The sequence below is a fragment of the Setaria viridis genome, chromosome 7 (genome assembly GCF_005286985.2).
Source record: "Setaria viridis chromosome 7, Setaria_viridis_v4.0, whole genome shotgun sequence".
NCBI lineage: Eukaryota > Viridiplantae > Streptophyta > Magnoliopsida > Poales > Poaceae > Setaria > Setaria viridis.
In genome coordinates this window covers 28,349,905-28,374,426 of record NC_048269.2, presented here as the reverse complement: position 1 = coordinate 28,374,426, position 24,522 = coordinate 28,349,905, and the positions used below count along the sequence as shown (strand labels likewise).

At 47.3% G+C, this 24,522-nt stretch overlaps 4 protein-coding genes and 1 non-coding gene across 5 annotated transcripts; 4 read left to right on the top strand and 1 right to left on the bottom strand.

The window, feature by feature from the left end:
* The first annotated feature begins 742 nt into the window (after positions 1–742).
* On the top strand, positions 743–814 carry TRNAD-GUC (transfer RNA aspartic acid (anticodon GUC)). Its single transcript has one exon. It is a non-coding gene; the product is annotated as a tRNA-Asp (tRNA).
* Positions 815–1,374: 560 nt separating this feature from the next.
* LOC140223387 (uncharacterized) lies at positions 1,375–2,986 on the bottom strand. Its single transcript, XM_072295186.1, has one exon. It carries the CDS (start codon positions 1,906–1,908, stop codon positions 1,411–1,413), a length of 498 nt encoding a protein of 165 aa, XP_072151287.1. The 5' UTR covers positions 1,909–2,986; the 3' UTR covers positions 1,375–1,410.
* A 2,166-nt stretch (positions 2,987–5,152) lies between these two features.
* On the top strand, positions 5,153–9,257 carry LOC117865590 (uncharacterized). The gene is made up of 2 exons (XM_034749810.2): positions 5,153–5,581; positions 8,616–9,257. The coding sequence occupies exons 1-2, from the start codon at positions 5,497–5,499 to the stop codon at positions 8,822–8,824; spliced, it is 294 nt and encodes a 97-aa protein (XP_034605701.1). The 5' UTR covers positions 5,153–5,496; the 3' UTR covers positions 8,825–9,257.
* Positions 9,258–14,018: 4,761 nt separating this feature from the next.
* Positions 14,019–17,231, top strand: LOC117865539 (uncharacterized). The gene is made up of 5 exons (XM_034749763.2): positions 14,019–14,177; positions 15,421–16,201; positions 16,282–16,353; positions 16,512–16,658; positions 16,765–17,231. Exons 2-5 carry the CDS (start codon positions 15,434–15,436, stop codon positions 16,897–16,899), a joined length of 1,122 nt encoding a protein of 373 aa, XP_034605654.1. The 5' UTR covers positions 14,019–14,177; positions 15,421–15,433; the 3' UTR covers positions 16,900–17,231.
* A 134-nt stretch (positions 17,232–17,365) lies between these two features.
* Positions 17,366–18,536, top strand: LOC140223342 (uncharacterized). The gene has a single exon (XM_072295028.1). The coding sequence runs from the start codon at positions 17,393–17,395 to the stop codon at positions 18,377–18,379; it is 987 nt and encodes a 328-aa protein (XP_072151129.1). The 5' UTR covers positions 17,366–17,392; the 3' UTR covers positions 18,380–18,536.
* Positions 18,537–24,522: the final 5,986 nt, after the last annotated feature.

Here is a 24,522-nt window from a genome sequence, read left to right as displayed (position 1 = left end):
GTATTTACTAGTTAGGAGTATTTTCAACGAAAACTGCGAATACCAAACCCTAAAAAGCGTGAGCAACCTGCGTGGGGTCCGTGCTGGAAAAGACCGTGAGCGACCTGCTACGACATGGACGCGGGTAGTCCTCGACCGCCCGGCCGTCGGATCCCGCGCCGAATGACACGTCCTCGCCGAGCTTCCAGGCCGGCATGGCCTCGTATCCGGCGGCGATCGGCGGGACGTCGCAGCAGCATCCAGCTCGCGGTCGTAGTAGGCTCGCACCTGGAACGGCCGCAGCCACTCGCCGATGTGCGTCCGCCGGAGCGCCTCGGTGTCGAAGGTTAAGGTGCTGCTCCGGTCGCGACGATGATGCCATTGCCATACACTGTCCTCAATGGGGATGCAGGCCTGCTTATCCACAGCCGAGTTCCGGGAGAAGTCCGGCTGCCTATCCACTTTTCTTATCCCCAAAGGTGAGTGGAAGTAGAACAATTCCATCTGAACGTCTGATGTCTCCACTCCCCGGGGACGACACGTCACGGCGAGTACAGCCGGCGGTACGAAAGCCGCCGTCGTGCAGACTGCAGAGCAACTGCCGCCGACCTGGGCCTGTCATGTAATGGATCACATTTCCCTTTCGGGCGGGTTATGTCGCTTCACCCCGGCCCAATTTAACTAACTTATTACTGGGCAGGCCCATATTCGTGAGCTTTGTTTTAAATCTAAATTAGGGAACGTTAAAATCTGAAACAACCAAGTCGTTGTAGTATAGTGGTGAGTATTCCCGCCTGTCACGCGGGTGACCCGGGTTCGATCCCCGGCAACGGCGCAATTTTTTTTTCTTTTGTTTAACTCGATCTTCTTGTGTTTCGCTGTGGTGTTCTTCGTTTTGTTCAGAGGCTAGCCTACGATCTTTTTGGCATAATAATATTCAGATGATATGAGTTGTTTTTACCAGAAAATTTAGCGCCGTTTTGCTTCAAGCGTGTAGCATTTCAGTATGGTTAACAGGCCATTATTCCTCCAAAGTTCAGTGCATAATTCCGCATGTAACAGTGAGTAGGCATGACTCAACTGAAGATCCTGTCCGCATTGCCAACTGTTCTTCATTTTTGCGGAGATATGTAATTACGCACACGCTCCTTGGATAAAAACATTACAGATTTACATAGTAGTAATACTTATTATGTACAATTTTTTTGCAACAGTCAATCATGGTCAGCAGGTTTCAAACTGAGTAATTTGTGTGACATTTTGGGAGGTTTTTGCTGCGGCTTGTATGGACATGCAGTGGAAAGCTTGCGGTGCATGCTACCTTACCTGAACCTGATTAGTATAGAAAAATGGATGGAATTAAGTGATCGTTATTACACAGTTGGTTTGCTGCAGCTTGCAGGCTGGCTACCTACGGATGGATCGAGGGAGCTAGGCGGCGTTGTTGCCCCCGCGGAGGTTCTCGAAGCTCCAGTCCCGTCGCATGCCGCCGCTGCGCCGGAGCCGCGGGGTCTCGGTGAGCTGCGACACGTCCACGTCCTCCACCGTGGACTTCCACTTGCGCACCGCCTTCCTCATCACATTCCCCTCCTTCGCCGGCGCCACCGTCGACGCGCCGATCATCTCCTCTCCACCAACGCTGACACCGCCGCCGGCATCCTTGGCGGACTGCGGCTGCTGATCCTCCTCGTTCTCGTCCACCCGCAGCAGCGCCGCGGAGCCGGGCGTCCGCACGGGCGCGTAGCGCTGCTGCACGCGGCTGTCGGGCGCGAAGCCCCGCTGCAGCGCCGTGCAGCAGGTGGCCGTCTGCGGCTGCGGCGGGCCGTCGTCGGCGACGCAAGGGTCCACGGCGAAGGACACGTGGCGGAGGTGCGACGAGGGGCGCATTCTGCTGCTGCGGCTCGCTGGCCTTCCTTCCTTGACATCCATGCCGTCGGCCTAGCTACTAGCTCCTCTCGGTCTAATCTTGAATGCTCCAACCAATTGTAATCGCAGCTTCACAACGATGTATAAAACACAAGGAAGGAGGACAGGCGTGGATTGAACCTCGCAAGCATGCGAGCGCAAGCCAATTACGGGCTGCCTAATTTGGGATGGATGCGCTGGGTCCGCGTGCGGCTTGTCCCTTGTCGATCGGGTTCGTGGGTTAACCCCAGACCCCCAGTGTCTCCATTTGTTCAGTTTCACATGAATAAAAGCTGGAGAATTTGTTGGCGAGCGAACCTTTGCCATGCGCAGGCATCAGGGCGTGCCACGGCCAACGATGGCGGACCGCCCGATCGTGGCCTGCGGTGCGGGCGAACTGCATAGTTATTCTCCTTCGCCAAAAACCAAATGGTGTCATTCAAGGTAGCCTTGAGCAAGTCAACCTTCATCCAAAACTTTCATTTGCCTCTATCCATTCAGGGTCACCAACAACTACGAGATTTACAAGGCAGCCTGCAAAACACTCCACTATCTGATGAGAAAGATCAATGGTCCTACATATAAGGTAATGCTACTTTCTCTATAGCTAAAGTATACAAAGCAATAACTGGAACCAGGAGTGTTCATCCAATCTTCCATTGGATATGGAAAACAGGATGTCAAATGAACACACAAAGTTTTTTCGGCTCTTGATCAAGGACCGTTTAAGTACTAAAGACATCCTGGGATGCAGAAATATGTTTCTGAACTTCTACACATGTGAAATGTGAATTCTCCAAAAGACAGAAAGTAACCACAAGACCGATCCTACAGATCTTCAATTCAATTAAAACAAAGCTGGGAGTTCCTTTTTTCATGAAAATTATCATTTTAATGTCCTCGAGCATTTGGTCATGCAGGAATGATTGGATTTTTAATGACATTCCTCCAACAGTAGAGAATTATAGAAGGAAATTCATGAGTGAATTCTCCTTAATCTCACTTCATAGAGCAAGATCCTCTCTAACTCCAGCTATGTCAACCTGGCTGAACTCTCTGTAATTTTATTTTCCTTTCCTTTCTTTTTTATTCTTTGCCTTTTTTTTTCTCCAGACTTGTTCCTGCACTTTGTTTTGATTTCTCTTGTCCTCTCCTTTAATATATCTAACCAGTAGGGCTTGCCCCTCATGTTTTCTAAAAAAACCGTGCGGATTGCCCCCTGGTCCAAGGACTGACCTTGCCAGCTCTACGGCAGACGTGAGGGGCAATCTGTCAACGCCTTAACGCCTGTACGGCAGCCCCCGGCGTACGGCCGCACGCGCGGATGCGGCAGAGCATGCAGGCCGCGTGGGGGAAGGGAACGGGGGCCGCGCCGCCTCCCGTGCGGACGTATTTGATACGAGATGTTAAATTTTAGCAAGATGTTAAATTTTAGCAAGGTCCTATCGGATATTTGATGGTAATTGGAATGATTAAATATGAGCTAATTACAAAACTAATTGCACAGATGAAGTCTAATTCACGAAACGAATCTAATTAATTCATCATTAGCAAATGGTTATTGTAGCATCGCATTGTCAAATCATGAACTAATTAGATTTAATATATTCGTCTCGCGAATTAGACTCTATCTGTGCAATTAGTTTTATAATTAGACTATATTTAATATTTTTAATTAGTATTCAAAATATTCGATGTATCCAAGACATTTGGCGGGCGGGAGTTCGTGTGCAGACTGGAAAACAACTCCGGTGGAGGACCCATATGGCCATATGTCGTGTACGGGCCTACGAGGCCGCGCGGCGCGCCACGGTGCCGAACCGCTGCCGCTCGCATAGGCTTTGGGTTATGCCCCCGCGTTCCCAGCTCCAACCAGGGAGCGGCCGTCGTTTTGCCTCCCGGAACGGGCTCGGCACGGGCACAGCTAGCGATGCGTCGGCAGCGAGACTCGGCGAAGCCAGGCGACTCAGCACTTCAGCAGCGCTCGCGCAGATTTGTAAGCCACGTGGACGAGACGACACGGGTGTGCACAACGCTGTGAACTGCACAGCCTGTGACTGTGTTCGCTGTGTCTTGTGAACTGCGATGAGAGTATGGGACCAACGGAGGCAGGTTTTGCTCATGCTCCCGGCAGATAAGTGTGTGCTAACATCTACTGTTGCACTACTAGTGAGGATCTGATCCAAATCCTACAGGATCTCAAAGCGGTAGCCCCTGAATCCAGCCACACGCATAACCGATTCCTGCGTCGCTTTCGCATGTCCGTCGCCGACCAGTGTTGTTTGTTTCTTGCGCATCCTCAACTCTCCTCCGTCTCCTCCCTGACCCTGACCCGGACCCTGAGTGGGCAGAGCTGCAGTGCCCGTAGTGTTTCCTCTTTCCGCCGAAAGCTTGCACCAATCCTTCGTTCCTTGTTACGGAGGGCAACCTCTTTACTTACTCCTCAGTGTCGTTTGCCCTATCACCGTGCAGTCGTGCTTGTCGGCCGATCAGGTCGAGGCAATCTCTGTCAACTGGCACATAGTGGCAAGGCTGCTACATCCGACTATGCAATCCCCTGGCCTAGTCCAGGATCAGCACAAGAAAAAAGTTCTAAAGAGGTAGGGTTTATTGAGCCACGACGCTACGGAACCCACGAATTCTTGTGGCCTGCATGCAAGAAGCCGATTTCTCCAGTCGAGAGGAAAAGGTCGGGGAGAAAAAAAAATGTGAACAATGTTTTCCTCATCGTTCCGAGCAGTCTCTGTGACCATCAACAGCTCTGGGACCCAAATAATAGAGCTAGCAGCTCACCAATCACCCGGTGCATGCCCGGGAACGCACCTGTCAGCAGTGCACCTGCAGCTCGCACAGTCCGGTGTTCCTATTGGGATCAGCCTCCGTGTCAAACTTTAGCGGGGGATACCTAACCCTGACGGGAACGAGAGGTGGATCGTGGGTTCGTGACACCAGCATGCGGCCGAAGGTTAGGTCGCGGTCGCCGGCCGATTCCACGCACGCATGCACAGGGACGGAGGGGACGGGGAGGGGCGGTGCGGGTCGCGCTCGGGTCAAATTCCCGGTCGTCTCCCCGAGCCCCGAGAGGCATCCACACGCACGCGCGCCCCCGCCCACAAGTGTTCCACTCGCGTGCCGCCACGAGGCGCGGGGCTTGGCTGTGAGTCTGTGACCGCCTGACCGGTGGGAATCGCTTGCCAGCGGCCGCGGGCGGGCGGCACGGGAGGGGACCTGCACGGCTGCACGGCTGCACCGGCCGACCTCCCAAAAGGCACGAGGGTAAAAAGCAGAGGGCAGCAGCCGTCGGCGGCGGCTGGGCCAATAAAACTGCCGTAACGAACCGTCACACGCTGCTCTGCTCTGCGCGGCTGCACCCTCCCTCTCTTTCTCTGGCTCTCTCCATAAACAGCAGCAGCGACGAACAGTTGCAGACGCACAGGTCATCACCAGCGGCAGCCGCGCGGGGCCGGAGAAGAGGAGAGGAGCGCGCGAGGTCATCGTCGGCAGAGGCCGGAGCGAGCGAGGCGGGCACAGGAGGAGAACGGAGCGGGGGAGCGTCGTCGTCGGGCGTCGAGGCTGGCCGCCGCGAGGATCCCGGCGCCCGTGCGCGCTGTCATGGCGTGGTGGCGGAAGAAGGTGGTCACCCCGGCGCGCCGCGCGTGGGCCGCCGTGTCCACCCGCGTCCGCGCGCGCAACACAGGTACGCTAGCGACACCCATCCCAGCGCCCTAGTCATCTTCCTCACCACGACACGAATGGCTGCGTCGAGTAGGCCAAGTCAGTCGCCGCGAGTTTGCAGGACGATGTTCTTGAGGCGTTGCGGTCGATCGATCCCCATGGGCTGGCCCTGTTCACAGACGTACGAGTTCTTTCGTTTCATGGAAACTATCTGTGTCCTCTCGTTGGTTCTTGTTTTGTTGCCCCTTTAGTGCTGTCTTCTCAATTACACTTCAGTTCGGTTTGCGGATCAGTTCGTTGAACTAAAACCTGCAACGAGATAAGTAGGACGAGTGTCCGTGAAGTTTGCTTCCGTAGTTCCGTTGAATGCTAGAGGCATGCTAACCGTATCGTATCTCTTCTAAACCTATTTCCCTATTTCTCATCCAAGATTCCAGAAGCCTTTTTTTTCCCAAAAAAACTTTCTTTTGGAAAAGAAAATTTGCCGATTTACTTGGCCCTCCTATTTTCTCGCAATTCTCTTGACGTTAAAGAATCAGTCATTATCAAAACCGTGCAACATCAAGAAACCATCCATTTTCGATGTTATTTTACAGAGTCCGTTAATTCTGGAGCAATTTTGATCGTTGACTATTCGCCGATTTCGTTCCCACCCGGCAAGCACTTATCCGTGGTGGAATGTGATTCTTTTCCACTAGAGAGCAGAGACTAGAGTCGTGCTGAGTCAATCAGACCTTTTAAGTTCCATCTAGAACTAATCTTTTCCTTTATCGCCTCCGCAGCTTCCACTAACACACGCTCTCCAAAGTTCTAGTTCCCCTAAACACTGTAACGTGTGGGTCCAAGATCTTTTTTAGATTAGAACAAAAAAGTAGCATTTGCTTGGTTGGTGATGCCCCAAAAAAATCTTTGGATTTCCGAACTTAATGCTGTCAGAGAAAGTCAGCCTGCATGTGGGCACGGGACGGTGCAGTGCACTACGAACCGACAGAGACTTCGCAGCAACCTTGCAAAGGAATTAGCAGCGCCAAACAGTGAGATCTTGCGACTACCACGGCAGTGGCAGTACCTAGTAGTACACCATTGTACAATTTGTACCAATACCGGTAGCCCAACTCCTCGTCTCCTACACCCATGGAATCGGCGCTGCCAAGTGTCACGAGGCCGATGGGCGCTGTCACGACCGGTAGGCTCCCCAACCAACCAGTACAGTACTGCCCCGGTACCACTACTGACTACTCCGGGTGACCATCACTCGCTCAATCCATCAGTGCCAGCTCCAGATCTTCCTGTGCCAAAACAATCAGCCAATGCTGCTGATGAGTAAATGACCCCCATCATCCGATGTCGCCGTACGATCAAGTTAGTCCTTATCCCAGATCCGCAGCGCACGTCTCCTTCGGCCCGGCCGATCTGAATCCTCAGTCGAGGAACAGCGACGGCCATAGGGCCAACAAGTGGGGTGTTCCTGCTTGTTCTGTTCCGTTCTGTTGCAGCTCCTGTTGCTCTGATCTTGCTCTCTCCAACTCCAAGTGTGATGAAGAAGTGACCTCGCTCCAACAAGGCAAATAATTCAGCTGGCGCTGTCGCGGTGTGAACCCGGCTTTGCAGTTGCGGCGGCGCCGGCCGAGCGGAGGGAGCCGCAGCCGCTGGGTCCGCGCCGGGAGATTCTCCCCGTGCGGCCGCGAGGTTCGCTACGGCGACGCGGCACCGGCCAAACGCCGGGACGGCGCAATCAGTAGGAGATAATGCCGTCGGCGCGTACGCCCATCAACTTTTTGATTAACCACTCGCCACCAACTTGTCTACAACACGAGCCGTTGGACACGAGCAAGTAGGTGCAGGACAGACACTGGTCTGATCTAACGGTAGCACACATCACCTTTCATCTATCAGGAGTAGTGCCTCCGTGAGCGTACAGAAATCAAGGTGGGACCCTTTCCAGGACAGTTAAGCTGGGTAGCCTCACTTCGTTGCCAATCCGCTCCTTTTTCGCCTTCGTGGAGGATGCTTTTCTTTCCCGTTGGAGGCAGCAACAGCGTGACCACCGATGGAGTGATCGACGGGGTCGTGGAAGGCGCTTTCCTTTTTGTCCCCGGCCGTCCGTTGGGTTGTCGTGGATGATGCCGGGCGGAAAGCCATGCCACTACGGCGGCGCAGTGACTTAACTTGTGGATGGTGCTCGGTCTCGGTAAAGGACTCTCTCGACTTGCCGGATCGGAACCGGAATAAAGCCATGTCGGACAAGAAGCGCAGACGAGACGAGCTTGGTGGTGAGAACTCGGGAAGGAAATGTTCTTGGTTCCGGAAAAGTAGGGTGGAGGATATAGCAGATAAGGATGAGCCGGTGAAGTATACGAGTTGCTATCTCGGTAGAATCTCGTATATTCGTAGAGTGTTAAACATGGTGCCGCTAGCTCTTACCGTTCGTTTTGTGATTCCTATTGGAAGAGATGCCATGAACATTTGCCACTTCCCTCTTTTTTTTGACCATGAATCTTTTCTTTGAGCCGTTGTTTCGCTCGGTAACAATCAAGGAAGGATGTGGGCCTTCGTTCCTGCGACAAAGTTCGATTAGATTGCCAGTTAAGGTCCAGCCGTATGTATGGGCCCTAGGTCCTATGGGCCTTTTGCATGCAATCAAGGCCCATGATACACATATTGGAGGAAGACAAAGGCGAGATATTAATTTTCTATAAATACAGCTTATAGATTCTTGTCAAAACCAAACGAAATACTAATACAATTTCTAGATCATAGAAAATAACTCTGGAACTTACTCAAAAAAGGGAAATAACTCTGCGATTAGCACGAGTAATTCACTACTATTTCGTCACTTAACAGACGTAGTATATCACATTTCATTCCTCTCCACCCAAAATCGGAAGGTCAAAAGGCGGCCAGCATTCTACGCCTTTTTTCCTCCACTAACAAAGTGGACCAAAAAAAAAAACAGACGCCTCTCTACCACGATTCCCTTTGAGGCTTTGATCCTTTCCCTTTGGGACGATCCATGACAGCGACAAAATCCTTATCCCTGAAACTCCTTCCTGCAGGCAGCGGCGGCAGCATATTGAAGCTTCACGAGGATGTGCAGACCTGTGGCTACAGGGACGTGCAGGTGATGTTCGAGATCCTGACCTCGGAGCTGGAGGTGGCCTCGCACGGCCCCAAGCACCATCACCAGCGCAAGCGGCCGGCGTGGACGCCGCCGCCGCCGTGGCCCAGCCACCGGTCGTCGTCCATGATCGCGGCCGCGCAATAGGGAGGCCCCGACGCCGACGTGACATGGACATGGACATCAGGACATGGAATGGAAAGCTGCAAGTCATGGCTAATAATTATAAGCAGTCAAGAACACCGGGTTAGTAAGTGATGCTAGCTATTTGTCTGTCACTGAAAGTGTTGTGCCAAGGTATCAGGCATGCGTCCCCCTGCCCGTCTGTCCGGCGAAAGAGCGCGAAGAATCCAGCAGCGTCAGTCAAGGTGTAAGTGTGTGTCATAAGCTGGTCTGAATGATTGTACATACTACATACATAGCACTTGTGCTGAATTTTTCGCAAAGACTCGGAGAAATAGATGGAGCAAGAGGGGTTTATTTTTCAATTATCTTGTGTATCTTCCTGTTGCCATTTGTATGGTTTATTTGCTGTTTAAGCTATTTTCTGAAGAATTTTATGTGAGAAGCTGTTGGCATATAGAGTATATGCATAGGTCACTTTGTTGATTTTAATATAGAAATGGCCAAGTGAAGGAGCCCAATCGGTTAGCAACAAAACTATGTTAGGGCTCTGTCTTCCTTTTTTTTTTTGGTATGGAAGTGGAGCATGACAAGTGCAACTTGCTGGGTATCTTTCACGTCAGAAGTTGACATTTAACAGAACTGAGCACTTGAGCTGCCCCAGGGAAGCAACACGCACGCACTAGCAAATGTTGCAGCGAGTTCCCTTGCCATCAGGCGACCCTAGCGTATGCGTCCACTACTCTCCACTAGCCATTGTAAAGGTGGGATTTTGGTCTGAACAATACAGTGACATTCAGCGTCATGTTAGAGATAAGTGCGGCACTAGCATTTGGTCTCTTGTTCTTGAAGCACAAATTCTTGACTAGAAAAGCTTCGTCTCTGAATTTGAAGTCCTTGCAGATAAATTGACTGAATTATCTTATCTTATAGATGGGAATTGTGCAGAATTGTCAGAGAGACAAAATGAAGCGTTCATACAGCTGCCAATTGTGTACCTATGGTTCACAGTTCTTTATTTTTGTAGACTGTAATTGTCCATAGCTTTCAGAGATAAACGACAGCGTTTATTCATACTGCTGCAAGTTTTCAACGCAGGATAAGTTTCAGTCTTTCAGAGTAATTAGTCTCAATGATCCTTCAATCAGTATTTCTGGCAACTTCCTGACATTTCTCAACGTGAAGGGGACACCATGACAGGGATACGAAGCGTATAGGAGGCGTATCAGTCTGGGCTGTAACGTCTGGTTGCTGCAATTTATCAGCTTAAGTATTCTAAAAAAAATTAAGTATTCTGTACACGTCGACACGGTGTCGACTTGCAGGTTTGGTGAAAGTGAAATCGTTGGTCTAGAAAAAGTTTAATTCAGGCTGCATCTTCCAATTTTGCTAAAATTGAAACCTCAAATCATATATATCCTTCTTTCATTACATCAAATGGACGTGAGAAAGATATATAGGAAGAACATCTTGATATCTCCTCTGTTCAAACGCTAAACAAGGCCAGAGATAACATCGCAGTCTTATGCCTTCGCTTTCTGTGAAAGAAAGCGACTAGTGAGAAGACCATGCGGGCAACTGAAAGGCCGTCCTATCCAATCCACCCATGGTCCATCCATCCAGCACTTGGAAGAATGATTTGTTTGTGGAGGAGACCAAGCGCTGATCAGAGAGCTCAGCAAGGACACATCACACAGCGACTTCGGCGACGGTCATCGGCAGGATTCGTGTCCCTCGGTGCCGTGCTGAATTATCACACCAATAACACTCTCTGAAAGGCACCTGTATTCAGAGAACAAATTAAGCATCAACCAAACCTGCTCCAAAACAAACTGCTCGCCTGATTGCTGCATAATGCGATTTGCAGAGGGATGAGCACGCAGTTTAGTAGGCCACGGACCCACGTTTACTGCATGAAAAAAAAGCAATTTTCAGCTGCCATCTCTCTCAAGGAAACATAACAAAAACCATGGACGGCCAGTTTATATTCATGATGGCAAAGGATTTAATAGAATCACGGATGCATGATGCTGATACGGCACGACGGGAATATAGTAAGCAGGAGGCGGTCAGAAGACCGGAGGCGGCCATGAGGATGCAGAGGAAAGCAAAGACAAAGGGTTCCCGATGTGTGCGGCTCTGTCTGCAGTCTTCTGCATGAGGGAAAAAAAAGAAAAGGCTCCGACGAGTTGTATGATTGCGTGGCTCTCTTGCTTGCTCGTTTGATTCCCCCTGTAATCATGCTGACGACGCAAAGGGGATGCAGGAAAGTGAGGCCTAAGCCTTCAGAGTCATGGCTGCTATGATGCACATGGTCGAAGGAGTGCGAGTGAAATCTCCAAAACTTGGAGTATCAACGCCGAGGAGATAAAATATAGCCAAGCTCGACGTAGTTGGTACTAGTTTACCAGAAATGAAGAACTGCAAGAGTGTGGAGAAGAACTGGTCAAAGCCAGTTGGCAGTTTCGTAGATAAATGTGTCGTGGACTCGTGGCAGTTGCAGGGAAGAACAGAACAGGACCGGCAGTTTTCCGTTGCAGCCCGCTCGCTTTGGATCATGTGCGTGCACACGGTACACGCCTATGTCAATCAGCATCCGCTGCCGAACTCGGCGAACGGAGACGACAAGAGGTCGTTTTGACGGAGCTGCTCTTGGGATTGTTTGAGAGCCAACGATGGATACCAAACAAAACTGCCACAGGCCGTCAGCCACATTAAGTTACTAATTCAACGGCCTCTATTGCACATCGTTTACCTCCGCGTGTTTTTCTTCCATCCATACGCAATATTTTGGCCCGGATTCTTGTGCCATTTGTGAGCTTCTGGCGTGTCAACCGGATGCCGGAAAGGCAAATGATCAGCAAGGGTTCATTTCAAAAGCAAGCGTGAGTACGTTAAATTAGGGCAGCGGCCAGCGACTCCAGTACGTCAACCGCCGGTTCCTTTTGGCCTGCCGGCCGGCCGGCTCCGTCATCATCGCGTGCGGCTACTGCTGCTACCGCTAGTGGCACGGTTCATTTTGCCTTTAAGTAACTTGCACCAAACAAAAAGATAAAAGTGGAGGACCGTTTTGCGCCGCCGTGCGTGTACCTGCGCACTGCATCTGCTGAAATATGTGTGTGTTGACCAGCTCTTTGCTATTATGATTTTTTTTGGGTAAAGATGTACTAGTTTAATACTATGATTTATGCATTGAACTCGTCTATTTTTGGGCAATAGGAGTAAGGCGGAGCTCCTAAAATTTTTGTCACATTGAATGTTTAGATACTAATTAGAAGTATTAAATATAGACTAATTATAAAACCAATTGCACAGATGGAGACTAATTTGCGAGACGAATCTATTAAGTCTAATTAGTTCATGATTTGACACCGTGGTGCTACAGTAAACATGTGTTAATGATGGATTAATTAGACTTAATAGATTCATCTCGGGAATTAGCCTTCATTTGTGTAATTAGTACCTTCATCTGTGTAATTAGTTTTATAATTAGCTTATGTTTAGTCCTCCTAATTAGCCTCCGAATATTCAATGTGACATAAATTTTAATCCGGACTAAGATCCAAACGTCCCTAACTCTCGTAGCCATAAAAGAATTTGGACAGACGGAAAAAAAAAACAGAGTCATGGAGGTATGCATTGTTTTTGTACCTGATGGAATCGTCTACACAACAAGCCAGCTCTGGTCACTCTACGAAAGTGATTTCCTGGGGAATTTGTGCCGTATAAGTCAGAGCAAGTCGTGAACCACGAACTACAGGACATAAAAAAGAAGCCTACTTTTCCCCGCTCTCTTTTCTGAACAATTCTAGGGATAGACTGTCGTCTCGCAGAAACGACGGGATGTCAGCTACAAAAATGTTATCCATCATTTCCAGGAAGATCCTACCCCAGCCCCTAGAAAATTGTTCTGCAGATAAGTTCTCAGGAACTTTGGAGTCAATTCCTACCAGTGTGCATATCCAAAAGAAAGCTCGGTTATGATCCTAATATAAACACGGCTACAATGATAGGATTCCTGTGGACAAATACTAAACTATGAGCTAATTATATGCATGCATGGACCCAGGGGCTAGAAATTTGGCCAAAGCTCGTTACCCTCTTTCCGATCCTTGTTTCGATCCATAAAAAAGAAACATCACTGGCCAAAGCTCATTATATGCATGGACCCAGTAAACCACTCCTCTCTTATTTTAACACAAATCACATGGTTTTAGCAGGAGCAGCAGGGAGACACACGAGGAGGGAAATGAGTGCAAAAGCGAGGTACCGGTGTACAAATTGGCAATCTAAAGTACCGATTTCATGCATCATACACTCTGCACGCTTTACAGCCTCATCCAAGTTGGTACTCCAACAGCAGCTCGACTGGATGGACTGCTGGTCGTCCTAAAAATAAGCAATCACCCAGATCAGTGATCACACTTGGGGGAAAAAAAGCTTGTACTAGCTCAACAATATTTCACTTTACACCACGGCAATGCCAACCAAATTTGAACATACACATATCTTCCACGTTGCACGTTTTTATGTCACTTCGTACAGCAAAAGGAAAAAAAATTACCTTTTCCTGCGCTAGTTACTGCTACTTCTTTTATTTTTAAGAAAAAAAATTCTCAATAGCTCTAGACTGCTATCCCTTCTACAAAACTCCTTAAAGATTGTTGATTTTGATGTGCTGTATGTAATCAACCTCCTTGTTACCTAAATACCTAGTCGAGGCTGAAAGTCGATTTAAATAGAAAAACGACATTTTTAGATTAGTAAAAAAAAGACACGGTGCAATATATTTATTTGTGCACCAAAAAGACCAGAAAACACTGACACTGCTTCACGAAAAGCAGACAAAAAATGTCTCCCAAAAAAAGAAGGAAAAAGAAATGCGCAGGCAACAGTATGGCCCCACGCCCCCACCTGGCAGCCCCCCGCGGCCGCGGGTCCACTCGCTCGACTACACGCATGTACGGGCGGCACATTATCGGGCAGGAAATTCGGTGGTGGGGGGCCTCCGTTTGAGCGGGCCCCGCGCCGGCCATCTCTCCCTCGCCCCCGTCCGATCCTACGCCCGCACGCCATCCGACGGCTCTGATCCGACCTTCCCTGCGGGCCCCGCCGCCGTCCCCTCCTGCCCGCCACGCCGGCCTCGTCTCCCTCGCCGTTCCTTTTCTGTTCAAGCTTCCGCCCCTCCCTCCCTCCCTCTGTGGCTTCTTGGCCATGCATATATAACAACTCCATCACTCGTGTTCTGACCTCTTCTTATCCCCCATCTAGTTCTCTTTCTCCCCTCGATTCCGTGCCCGGGTTGATCCGGTCGCTGTCCAGGCCTGTTCCATTGGAGGAGAATCGCCCGGGTGGAAGGAGAGGCTTGGAAAGGAAGGTTGGTCATGGCCGCTGCTCTTCTCCTCCTCCTACTTGATCCTCGTGTTCTTCAGATGCTGTGTTTGGCCCAGTCGTTTGTTTTTCTTATTCCTTTTCGCTTTTGGATTGGTGTTCTTTCGTTGTTCGTGTCCCGGTATGAACTGTCGCCTCTTCGAATTCAGGGTGACAGAGGTATGTATTCCTTCCTGATCAAGAAGGAATTCAGGGTGGCAGAGAAAGGTGGTTGCATGGTCTTTTCGCCCTTTTCTCGTCGAGTTACACCGCTGCAAGTTTAGAAAGGCTGAAAGTTTCTCGTGGTCATCGATCGCTGACTTGATTTTAGTTATCGGGACTTCGAAGGTTCGATACTTCGATTATCCTTTAAAGTTCTGAATTCTCGGTCTCTCCAATCCAAATTCTTCTTATTTCCAATCAACAAACTTCCCCTGTTCTTTTTTTGGGTTAAAAAGAAAGTCAATGTTTTCCTCTGAAAGACGGAAAGGTTGCGTTTCCCGCTGCATGTTCCGGTTGCTTCAGACTGTCTGAAACCAGCAACTTTCTTCCCCATCTTTTATTTTTTTCAGTTACATACAAGAAGACGGAGATAATATTTTCTTATGCGATAAGATATGAACCGTCCCATGGAATCCGTATGCGTCAACCGTCTAGAGTGCCTCCTATTCTACCCGATTCCCGTAAAAGCAAAATCAGTACACCTTTCGGTTTTTGATACAGTACTGTGCTGTGCCGTGCTAGAGTAGGCATGGGCAAATCGACCTTTCAGGACAGGAAATCATTTCAGGCCGAGAGGGGGAAAAAAAAAGGGTTGCTACAGCGACCTCGTTTGGTCGACAGGAAAAGAGGCTTTTGGTTGTACTGCGAGCAGGAACGCATACATAACTAGACTAATTAAGAGGTAAAATTGTATGAATCACCACCTGAGTGAATGATTAGAATCATGCCTACGGATATGCTGAATCCAGTTTAGTCATCCTGCCATCACATGGGCCGTTGGGCCGTGGTGAATGGTAATTACTTTTACTTCTTATATGCATGACTATACCAATTTAAATGTTCTTTTACACAAAATTATATTGCGTAGTAATATATTTAATCTGGCCTGGTAGGACCACTGAGTCGGTAATGGAGTATGATCAAAATCCAACGCATTAGCTGTCACCACAGTTGACCAGTTAACGATTCACTTCATCAGTTCGGTCATGTCCGAGTATCTGACTTCTTCCAACCATTGCCAATTTCAGGTGATTATCTGATATGGATGAGCACATGGGAAGACGAACAGTCGGCGGCCTCCTCTTCACCAAGGGAGGATCAATTCTTCTCTTCAGAGAGGACGGTTCGCGCCCCAAGGCTAAGAATTGCTGCTCGCGCCACGGTTGCAGCGGTCGGCATTCAGTTGACAAAGCCAAAGGCAAGGAGGTGCACAGGGCAGCGGTGCCCAATGAATCGACACCGGCTACCCCTGGGAGATCACAAGTTTTGAGGAAGCCCAACAGAAAGCCTCCACAGCCACAGGAAAGCAGTGCTTCAGACAGCATCAGCAGGGATGCTGGAGGCTCCTGTAGTGAAACCGGCAACAGGTCAAGAGAAACTCCCGGGCGTGATCTACTGGCTCGGCTTAAGGAGAGGGTCAATGCATCAAGGAAGCGATCGTTGAACAGGGAGAACAGCCCACCGTCGCCGAATGGATTAAGTGCTAGTTCCCCGAGCAGTAGCCGGTCGATCTCAAGGCCGTCGCATCGGGCAGCTTCAAGGATAAGGAAAGCAGATGAAGGAGCAAATGCAGGAGCTGACCATGCGCACAGAAATGGCACTGCAGATGCTAGGAGGAATTCAGAGAGGAGTGACGACGACTTGCTGCTAGTTGAGCAGGTAACAAGAGACCATGTGCCTTCTGAAGGGTTTCTTTCCGGGTTCATGGCAAGATACAGAAGCGGTCATCAGGGAGGAGTTTCATCTCTGGAGGACAGCATGGAGGATTCAAATGGATACTGGCGCTTTGATATGGGAGTAAGTGAAGAGGTAAGCTACAATGATCATGCTGATATCTTGGAGAAATTATATAGAGAATGAAAATCATATAACTATGTTGTGTCTTGCAGCTTGAGAACTACTTCATATTCAATGATCGGCATAGAGGAATGAGGATGGATATCGACGGCATGTCTTATGAAGTATGTCTGAATCTCGAATCCCCTATTCTTTGATTAGCTGGGTTTTTTTTTGTTATTATTACTTCCTCTTCTCTTCCCTCACTTCAGTCTGCGGCATCTTTTGCTTGCATGCTTTGCTTCTTCAGACGTTAAAACATTTGCGACACTTTGCATTACAGGAATTGCTTGCCTTGGGGGAGCGAATTGGTACTGTAAACACTGGCCTTTCAGATGATGCGTTGGCGAAGTGCCTGAACAGAAGCATCTACATGCCCACAGCTTCAGGTTCTCATGAAGATTGTGACAGAAAGTGTAGCGTTTGCCAGGCAAGTTCCATTGTATAATTGTATCAAATTATTCTGTAACGGGATACTATATAAAGACCTGCTGCATCATGCTAAATATTTTTGTTGCATATTTTTTTTCTTTCAGGAGGAGTATTTAGCCGGTGAGGTGGTGGGCAAGATGGCGTGCAAACACTACTACCATATGTCCTGCATACAGCACTGGCTCCGGCAGAAGAACTGGTGCCCCATCTGCAAATCAGTTGCTCTGAATACCAACTAGCAAATTGTTTCCCCAGAAAGGAAGTGTATAGATTGCCCATGTCTAGACAGTCTGTATTCTTTTCTCTGCTTCTTCTCAGATCAATTCCGTCATTTGTTTGGAGCTTCAGGCTTCCTGTTACTTCAGCTTAGAACCTGCAGCGAGGGCAAGGAAAGGGAAACAAGGAATTACTATATAAGTGAGAAATTTCAATTTCTCCTACTGTGGAAGACTGAAGTTGTTACCGCTCAATTCATGTTCTTTGTCTGTGTTGTAAATACACACATCCTCATCCTTAATTCTTTTTGAAGGGGCGGTTCATAATAATTAAGAATGCCTGACTTCTTTTTTTAGCGAAACAAAGGATTTTCGATGGCTGAAATTTATTGGTTGAGCATGTGTGAGGATTGAGCATCATATTTTGACATCATGTATGACAAATAATTTTGAATTTGAATATTATTGAATATTGACATTTGAAAAAAATAGATGAATTTTGCTTCAGGGCGTTGTGATGGTTCAGAAGTGGATTTCTAGATGTTTATTTTTATTTCTGTTTACTTTTGAAAAAAAAACTGATTTCTACTGTCGTGAGCCCCCTCTCGTCCGCATCGAGGCGCAGCACGGGTACTCGTGGTCCTTCGCGGCTCACGGCAGCAAGATCTTCGCGATGTGCCTCTCCGAGTCCATCCCGGGCATCCCCGTGTTAGACACCGAGACCCTTGGAGTTACAGTATGCCCGTCTCCGCAGAGCCGCAAGTCCATCAGGAACTACAGGCCCGTGTGCGCCTCCGTTGGCGACAGGCTCGTGGCGCTTGTTTTCCCCTACCTGGACGTGCTCGGCGGCCCCCAGCCGCCACCGGTCGAGACCAAGAAGCCGTGGTCATGGACTAGCGTCGAACCGCTCGCGCCGTTCGCGTCCAGCCTCGTCAGCGGCTACGCATTGCACCCCGACGGGCGCACCATCTTCATATCCGTCAAGGGCTGGAAGCCCAATCCCAACAAGACGTTCTCCATCCGGGGCGAGCGGAACAGCACATTCACCTTCGACACGGAGAGCCTCGACTGGACCTACCCGGGGGAGTGGCTCCTGCCGTTCAAGGGTCGAGCCGACTACGACTGCGAGCTGGACGCCTGGGTCGGGCTCTGCCTCTACAAACCTGTCGGGCACCTCTGCTGCTGCGACATCCCGCCTGCTGCAGGGTGCGAGACCATGCCCGCCTGGAAGTTCGGCAAGGACTTGTTGTTCGACGTGGAATCGAGTACACATGTGGGCGCTACGCTGGTGTACATGGGCGACGGTAGGTTCTGCCTGGTCGAGTGCCGGAAGACCGAAGATCACCACGCCAACCGTGTGCTCAACATGACCTCTTTCGTGGTCAAGTACGGCAAGGAGCGAGACCTGCGGACCGCAAAGCATCGGGCTTATGGATCCATGTCGTACCAGATCGCCCATGAATGTTTCGACCCGTTACCAAACCCTGTAGCATTCTGGATGTAATACTAGATGTGGACAGGGCCCAATGTTTTGCTTCTGCTCTTCTGTGCGTATGTATACGTACGTGTCCAAAGATTGCGCATGTTAGCGTTGGCATGAATGTGTTTATTTGATACAAAAACTGTCCTAACCTTTGCATCACCCGATTCCATAGGCCACACCATCATTAGTGTTCAGAAAATGCAAAACAAGAAAAGTTGAGCACAAGCATGACACCCAATCGTTCAATCTAATTTTCCACTCAACCAATAAGCTTACAGTCTCAACGGCCCACAATTTTCCTGCATCATACACGTCAAACAACTCTTATATTTCTGTCCCCCGTCGACTGCAGACAGCTATGTGCGTTGCCACATCATGGAAAAAGTTGCAGCATATAGCTCCAAATAATGTCCGCTGTCGATATTTACCAAAAAAAAAACTCTAGAGGGGTTAGAAGAAATTCACTATAAAAAATACTTCCTTTCACGAAAGCGTGCATTTTACTTGCTACACGTAACACTTGTATGCTGCAACGTCAATGACCAGATACGCAAGCCAGTGAAGCAACAACGGGATCCATCTCCAATTATACACAAGGCCTATTCGTCAAGTCAAAGATGCCTGCTATTATCCGTTTTGGATCATTTTAGCTTGCATATAAATCTAACTCTTTATTCTTTAGCGTCAAAAGTTACTAGCAGCAGACTGAAAATGCATTAGAATGACAATGCCAACCACGGCGACAAAATTAAGCACAAGAGCATAGATAAACTTGTCATGGACTATTTCACATGGCCAATGAAGAATATAGCTTGGGTCTGGGAGTCTAGCTACGGAGGAAGTAGGTGTTCCCCTAGGATAGCAAACAAAATTTACAGCTTCCAGAAAATTGTGTAGGGCATGTTTAGCTCCCACGTGCTAAAGTTTAGCACCTATCACATTGGATGTTTGATACTAATTAGGAGTATTAAACATAGGCTAATTACAAAACTAATTGCACAGATGGAGTCTAATTCGCGAGACGAATCTATTAAGCCTAATTAGTCCATGATTTGACAATGTGGTGCTACAATAACCATTTGCTAATGATGGATTAATTAGCCTTAATAGATTTATCTCGTGAATTAGCCTAGGGGTTCTGCAATTAGTTTTATAATTAGCTCATGTTTAGTCCTCCTAATTAGCATCCGAACATTATATATGACACGGCTAAAATTTAGCACCTGCTATCAAACAGCCGTAGTACCATGAAACGGCATAAAGGTGCCAAAGCATGCTACAAGACTGGAATAGAACTGCAAAACAGCCTTCAGCGCATACAAGGTCCTGATCACCAAAGCTCACGGTCTTGATTTACTTTATCTACTCACCGACAAGATTCACTATTGCCTCAATGTCAAACCAGATCCACACAATCTATCCACTGGAATTCCCTACACTTCTAAACACTTCCATGGCAAGGATCAGAATCAAAGCCCTTCGTCAATTGTGTGCACCATTGCAATGCATTCCATACAAGGAGGTAGTGATTGCTGGAAGAAAACATGAAATATGGAATGTCAAGGAAGAGAAATATATAGGACCAAACTGGACAGTTTAAATTAGCAGCAAGAATAAAAGAGTAGTACGTGTGATCACTAACAATAATACTTGCATGAACTTAGGAAGATAAACAATGCACTGAAATTCATGCATGTTTCAATCAGATTTTGCAATAACTTTGAAGGGAAAATGCAAATAATATATATACAAGAAAAGCTGCAATCTCCCAAACAAGTTCATTGCCACCTTTAGGTACAGTAACAAAAAAATGATCAACAGAGAAAAGAGATAATTTAAAAGGAAGTACTCAAGCCTCTTCCGAGGTCCCACTTTTGCTCTTACCTTGTTTGATGTTTCTCTAAATGGAAAAAGAACAGGTAATTTAAAAGAAAGTGGTCAAGCCTCTTCCGAGTTCCCACTTTTGCTCTTACCTTGTTTGATGTTTCTCTAAATGGAATCTTCTTGATAAATAAAAAAAGAAAACGATTTGAATGTACTCATCTTCCAGATTTGCATATGGTTACATATTATAAACGGGACAAGATCGAATGACTCGTCAAGCGTCCAGGTGCCAACGAGTCAATGCTGACAGCGTACTTTGCCTACAACAGGGTTCATGAGGAAGCTCGCGGAATCTTGTTCCATAACTTTCTGGAACATTATACTTGGGAGTCTAATGGTAAATTTTGGAAACCAAGAAAAAACGTTGTATACTAGGTCGGGAGACTCATCTCAGCTCATCCGGTTGAGTTTCGTGAAGCTGCGGAGATGCAAGGTCTAATCGAAGAAGACAATACACTCAATGAGTGCCTTACTGAAAATAGTTTGTTCCAGATGCCATCCTCATTGCATAGGCTATTCGCGATAATATTGGTATTCTGCGAGCCGAGTGATGTGTCTGGGTTGTGGACAAAACACCCTGACCCAATGTCAGAAGACTACCGGCGCAACAATCCAAACCTGAGCCTGGTGCAACAGATGATTTTAATTGATATTAGAAACATGTTGCAGTTTATGGGGAATGACACAAGGTCGTTTCCTCTTCCTGAAATTGATGACATATATGACGACACTAGCGGTATTCCTCATGAGATATTTGAAGAAGCAAGCATCGATCTGAACATGGAAGATGTGGGACTATGTGATTCCCTAAACGAGGATCAGAGGGCTACCTATGATGAGATAATGTCCAAAGTTAACACCAAAAATGGTGGCACAGGAAAGACATTTTTGTACATTGCACTTCTCGGAACCCTGCGCAGTCAGAACAAGCTTGCCGTTGCTACCGCTACATCTGGTGTCACAACGTCTATAATGCCTGGTAGGAGGACGGCCCACTCACGTTTCAAGATACCCTTTACTCTTGAGGACGGCGGTTGTTGTAGCTTCACAAAACAGAGTGGTACTGCCAAGCTGCTATAGCAAGCTTCTCTCATCATTTGGGATGAGGCGTCTATGACAAAGAGGCAAGCCGTGGAAGCCCTAGACAATAGCCTACGTGATATAATGGGCCGGTTGGAGCTGCCGTTTGGTGGGAAGACTGTTGTCTTTGGTGGGGATTTCAGACAGATCCTCCCTATTTTGCGAAAAGGATCCAGGGCTCAGATAGTCGATGCTTCTCTACAGAAGTCATATCTTTGGGAATCCATGCGCCACCTTAAGCTCGTGCGCAACATGAGGGCGTAGAGTGACCCGTGGTTTGCGGATTATCTGTTGCGCATTGGGTTAACAGAGATGGTGATGTACGTCTTCCTAATGATATATGTGTCCCGTATTCTGGGGATTCTGAGAAAGATCTTGACAGATTGATCGAATGCATCTTTCCAAACCTCAATGCAAACATGACAAACAAAGACTACATCACCTCTAGAGTGATTTTATCCACACATAATGATTGGGTAGGGAGATAGTGTTTCAACTCCACGATTGATGATCTGCATAACTACTATCCTTCGGAGTTCCTTAACACATTGACTCCCAATGGGCTACCTCCACATTTGCTAAAGCTCAAGATCGGCTGTCTGGTCATATTGGTTAGGAATATCGACCCTGCAAATGGACTCTGCAGTGGTACAAGACTGGTGGTTCAAGGCTTCCAAAGAAATTCGATCGATGCTGAAATTGTGCTGGGATAGCATGCCGGGAAGAGGGTTTTCCTTCCTTGAATACCGTTGTGCCCCTCTGATGATGAGATGTTCCCATTCCAGTTTAAGAGGAAGCAGTTCCTTATTAGGCTCAGCTTTGCCATGACGGTCAACAAGTCACAGGGCTAAACTATACCAAATGTAGGTGTGTACCTACCTGTACCTGTGTTCTCTCATGGTCAGTTATATGTTGCTACGTCTAGAGCCACAACCAGAACGAACATCAAGATCCTCACCCTACCGCCTAACGCAGAGGTAGAGGAGGAAGAGGCTAAAAGGAAGGAAAAGAAAAATGCTAAAAGGAAAGAGAATGGCCAGGGTAATCAACAAGACAAGGAACAAAAAGGTAGATCCGAGAAGAAGAAAAGGGTACAAGCAGTAGATGGCACGTATTCAAAGAATATTGTATACAAGGAGGTTCTAACACCGTAGGTGAGGTAATATAATTATTATTCGTGCGTGTCTTACACTTTACATTCAGATTTTTTCATTCAAATGTGAACCCTGTATGGAAATTTTAACACTTTTCATTCAATTTTTTTTTATCCGTGTTGTTTCTTGTACTTACTAGATAATTTTAAATGCTCTGTCGTACTCTGTATGGAAATTTTGGCTCCACTCTATCTGCTAAATGTCAAGTCAAGCATTCAGGTAAAGGATAGTGCTTAATGTTGTCAGATGATGTGACTGCTCAAAAGTGTACCAAGATTACAATTTACAGTCCAAAACAATAGTTCAAGAATGCTCCCCTGTTTGAGCGTTGCAACAGGCTTGGTTTTTTTTGTTATAAATTTATCTGTGTTTTTAAAAGATGTTCTACAGGTGAAGTAGTTCTTCTACAAAATCAGTCAAGCTTAGCTTTCTCGACTTGGACATGGCATAGTGTTTTTTGGTTTGCAAGTCAGTTGACGACTTGGCCCACGACATTTCCTATGCTCTGTAATTCGTATCTGCTATTGACATATTGTTCACTAGGGGCTTGCATATTTTACTTAGACACCCTACAGAATCTGGATCAATATGCTAGGTTGCCACTGCCCTGCGTGCGATCGCCGGCAGGGACATCTATGCAATGGTCAGTGAGCTCCCTCTATCAGTAGTAGTGTTTTCAAAAGAGCTGATGGAGATACCAATTTGTTCAGGTATCCCTGCTACTGAGCACTCTGCAATATTTGAGGTATCCCACAAAACATTTATTTGTTGGTGCAGGCTGCAGCTAAGTTTTTCATTTTTATGCATGTTTGGTGTAGGATTGGGAAAGATACATTCTGAATTTGGATGTTAAACAAACTATAATGCAATGGTGTCCGATATCTGAACTTAAATAATAATGTGAAAGTACATTTCATGTTTTTTATGGCGTTCTTTGCTTATTAGTCTGCGTATCTTGTCCAGTGTATACACGGCTTGTCTGAAAGAGCACTTCGGTGCATTATTCTTACTAGGTGGTGCTTTCAGGCAAGTCCATTTCCATGTGTTATATGTATTTCTGGAAACATACAGATCCATCTCGTATCAATTGATCATGACAGGGATCGTCCGGTTGACAGGCTGAAAGATGTAAACATTGCTGTCTTTAAAACATCCAAACTCATGGGGAAGATGACTACAGAAGATTTTGCTACTTTATTGAATAAGGTTATATGTTTTACTAAAAAGCACATGTTTAAGTATTATGCTAAGATGTAGTGCTTCCTACGGTGTAGAATATCTCCTGCCGCAAATTTCTATTTCCGCCTCATGAACCAGGTACTAGCATGTTTGCATGCAGTCTCCTTTGCATGTCAGATGGACACTGCCTTTGGAGTTGCAGTGGAGATGGACTTCCTGGGGGTAAATTTCGGAGGCTTGAATAAATGTGTATCTTTAGATCATGTGCTTTGCTAATGAGGTCAAGGTGTCCATCCTTCAAATCCTCCTACCTATTATTGCTCTTTGCATTGTTGTTTCCCTGGAAGGCAAATATGAAACGTGTCTGATGAATTGTTAAAAGAATTGTTGCACCCTGCTGCGTTATTGGGGACAGGTGGAAGGAAAAAGTATGGATTGCACCAATATTGGATTTTGCAACTGCAACTAATCACTATTGCCCATCTGCAAATAGGGCTATTTTATACAATAGACAAACACTGCCTCAGCTGCTCTTTTTTTTTCTTCAGAAAATCTTAGCAATAAAGAAACATTCTGTTCCACAGACATTTTGTTACACTCCTCACACATTGATTCATGCAGGCCAATGCTTTTTCCTAAATTTCCATGATGGATATTAGCATCCAGCTTGTGTAAATGTGAATGGAAAAAGTTACTGAAAACTTCAGGATAATAAGTTTTCAGGATAATAGAATATATGAAACCCTGTGTCGTCGGCTACTCTCACAAGTGACTATGCAATGTGTTACGTCACTTACCTTTGTTGTCACTATGTCTGTGTATACAATATACGTACATTGCTACGGGAGCAGAAAAATTTTCAATGCT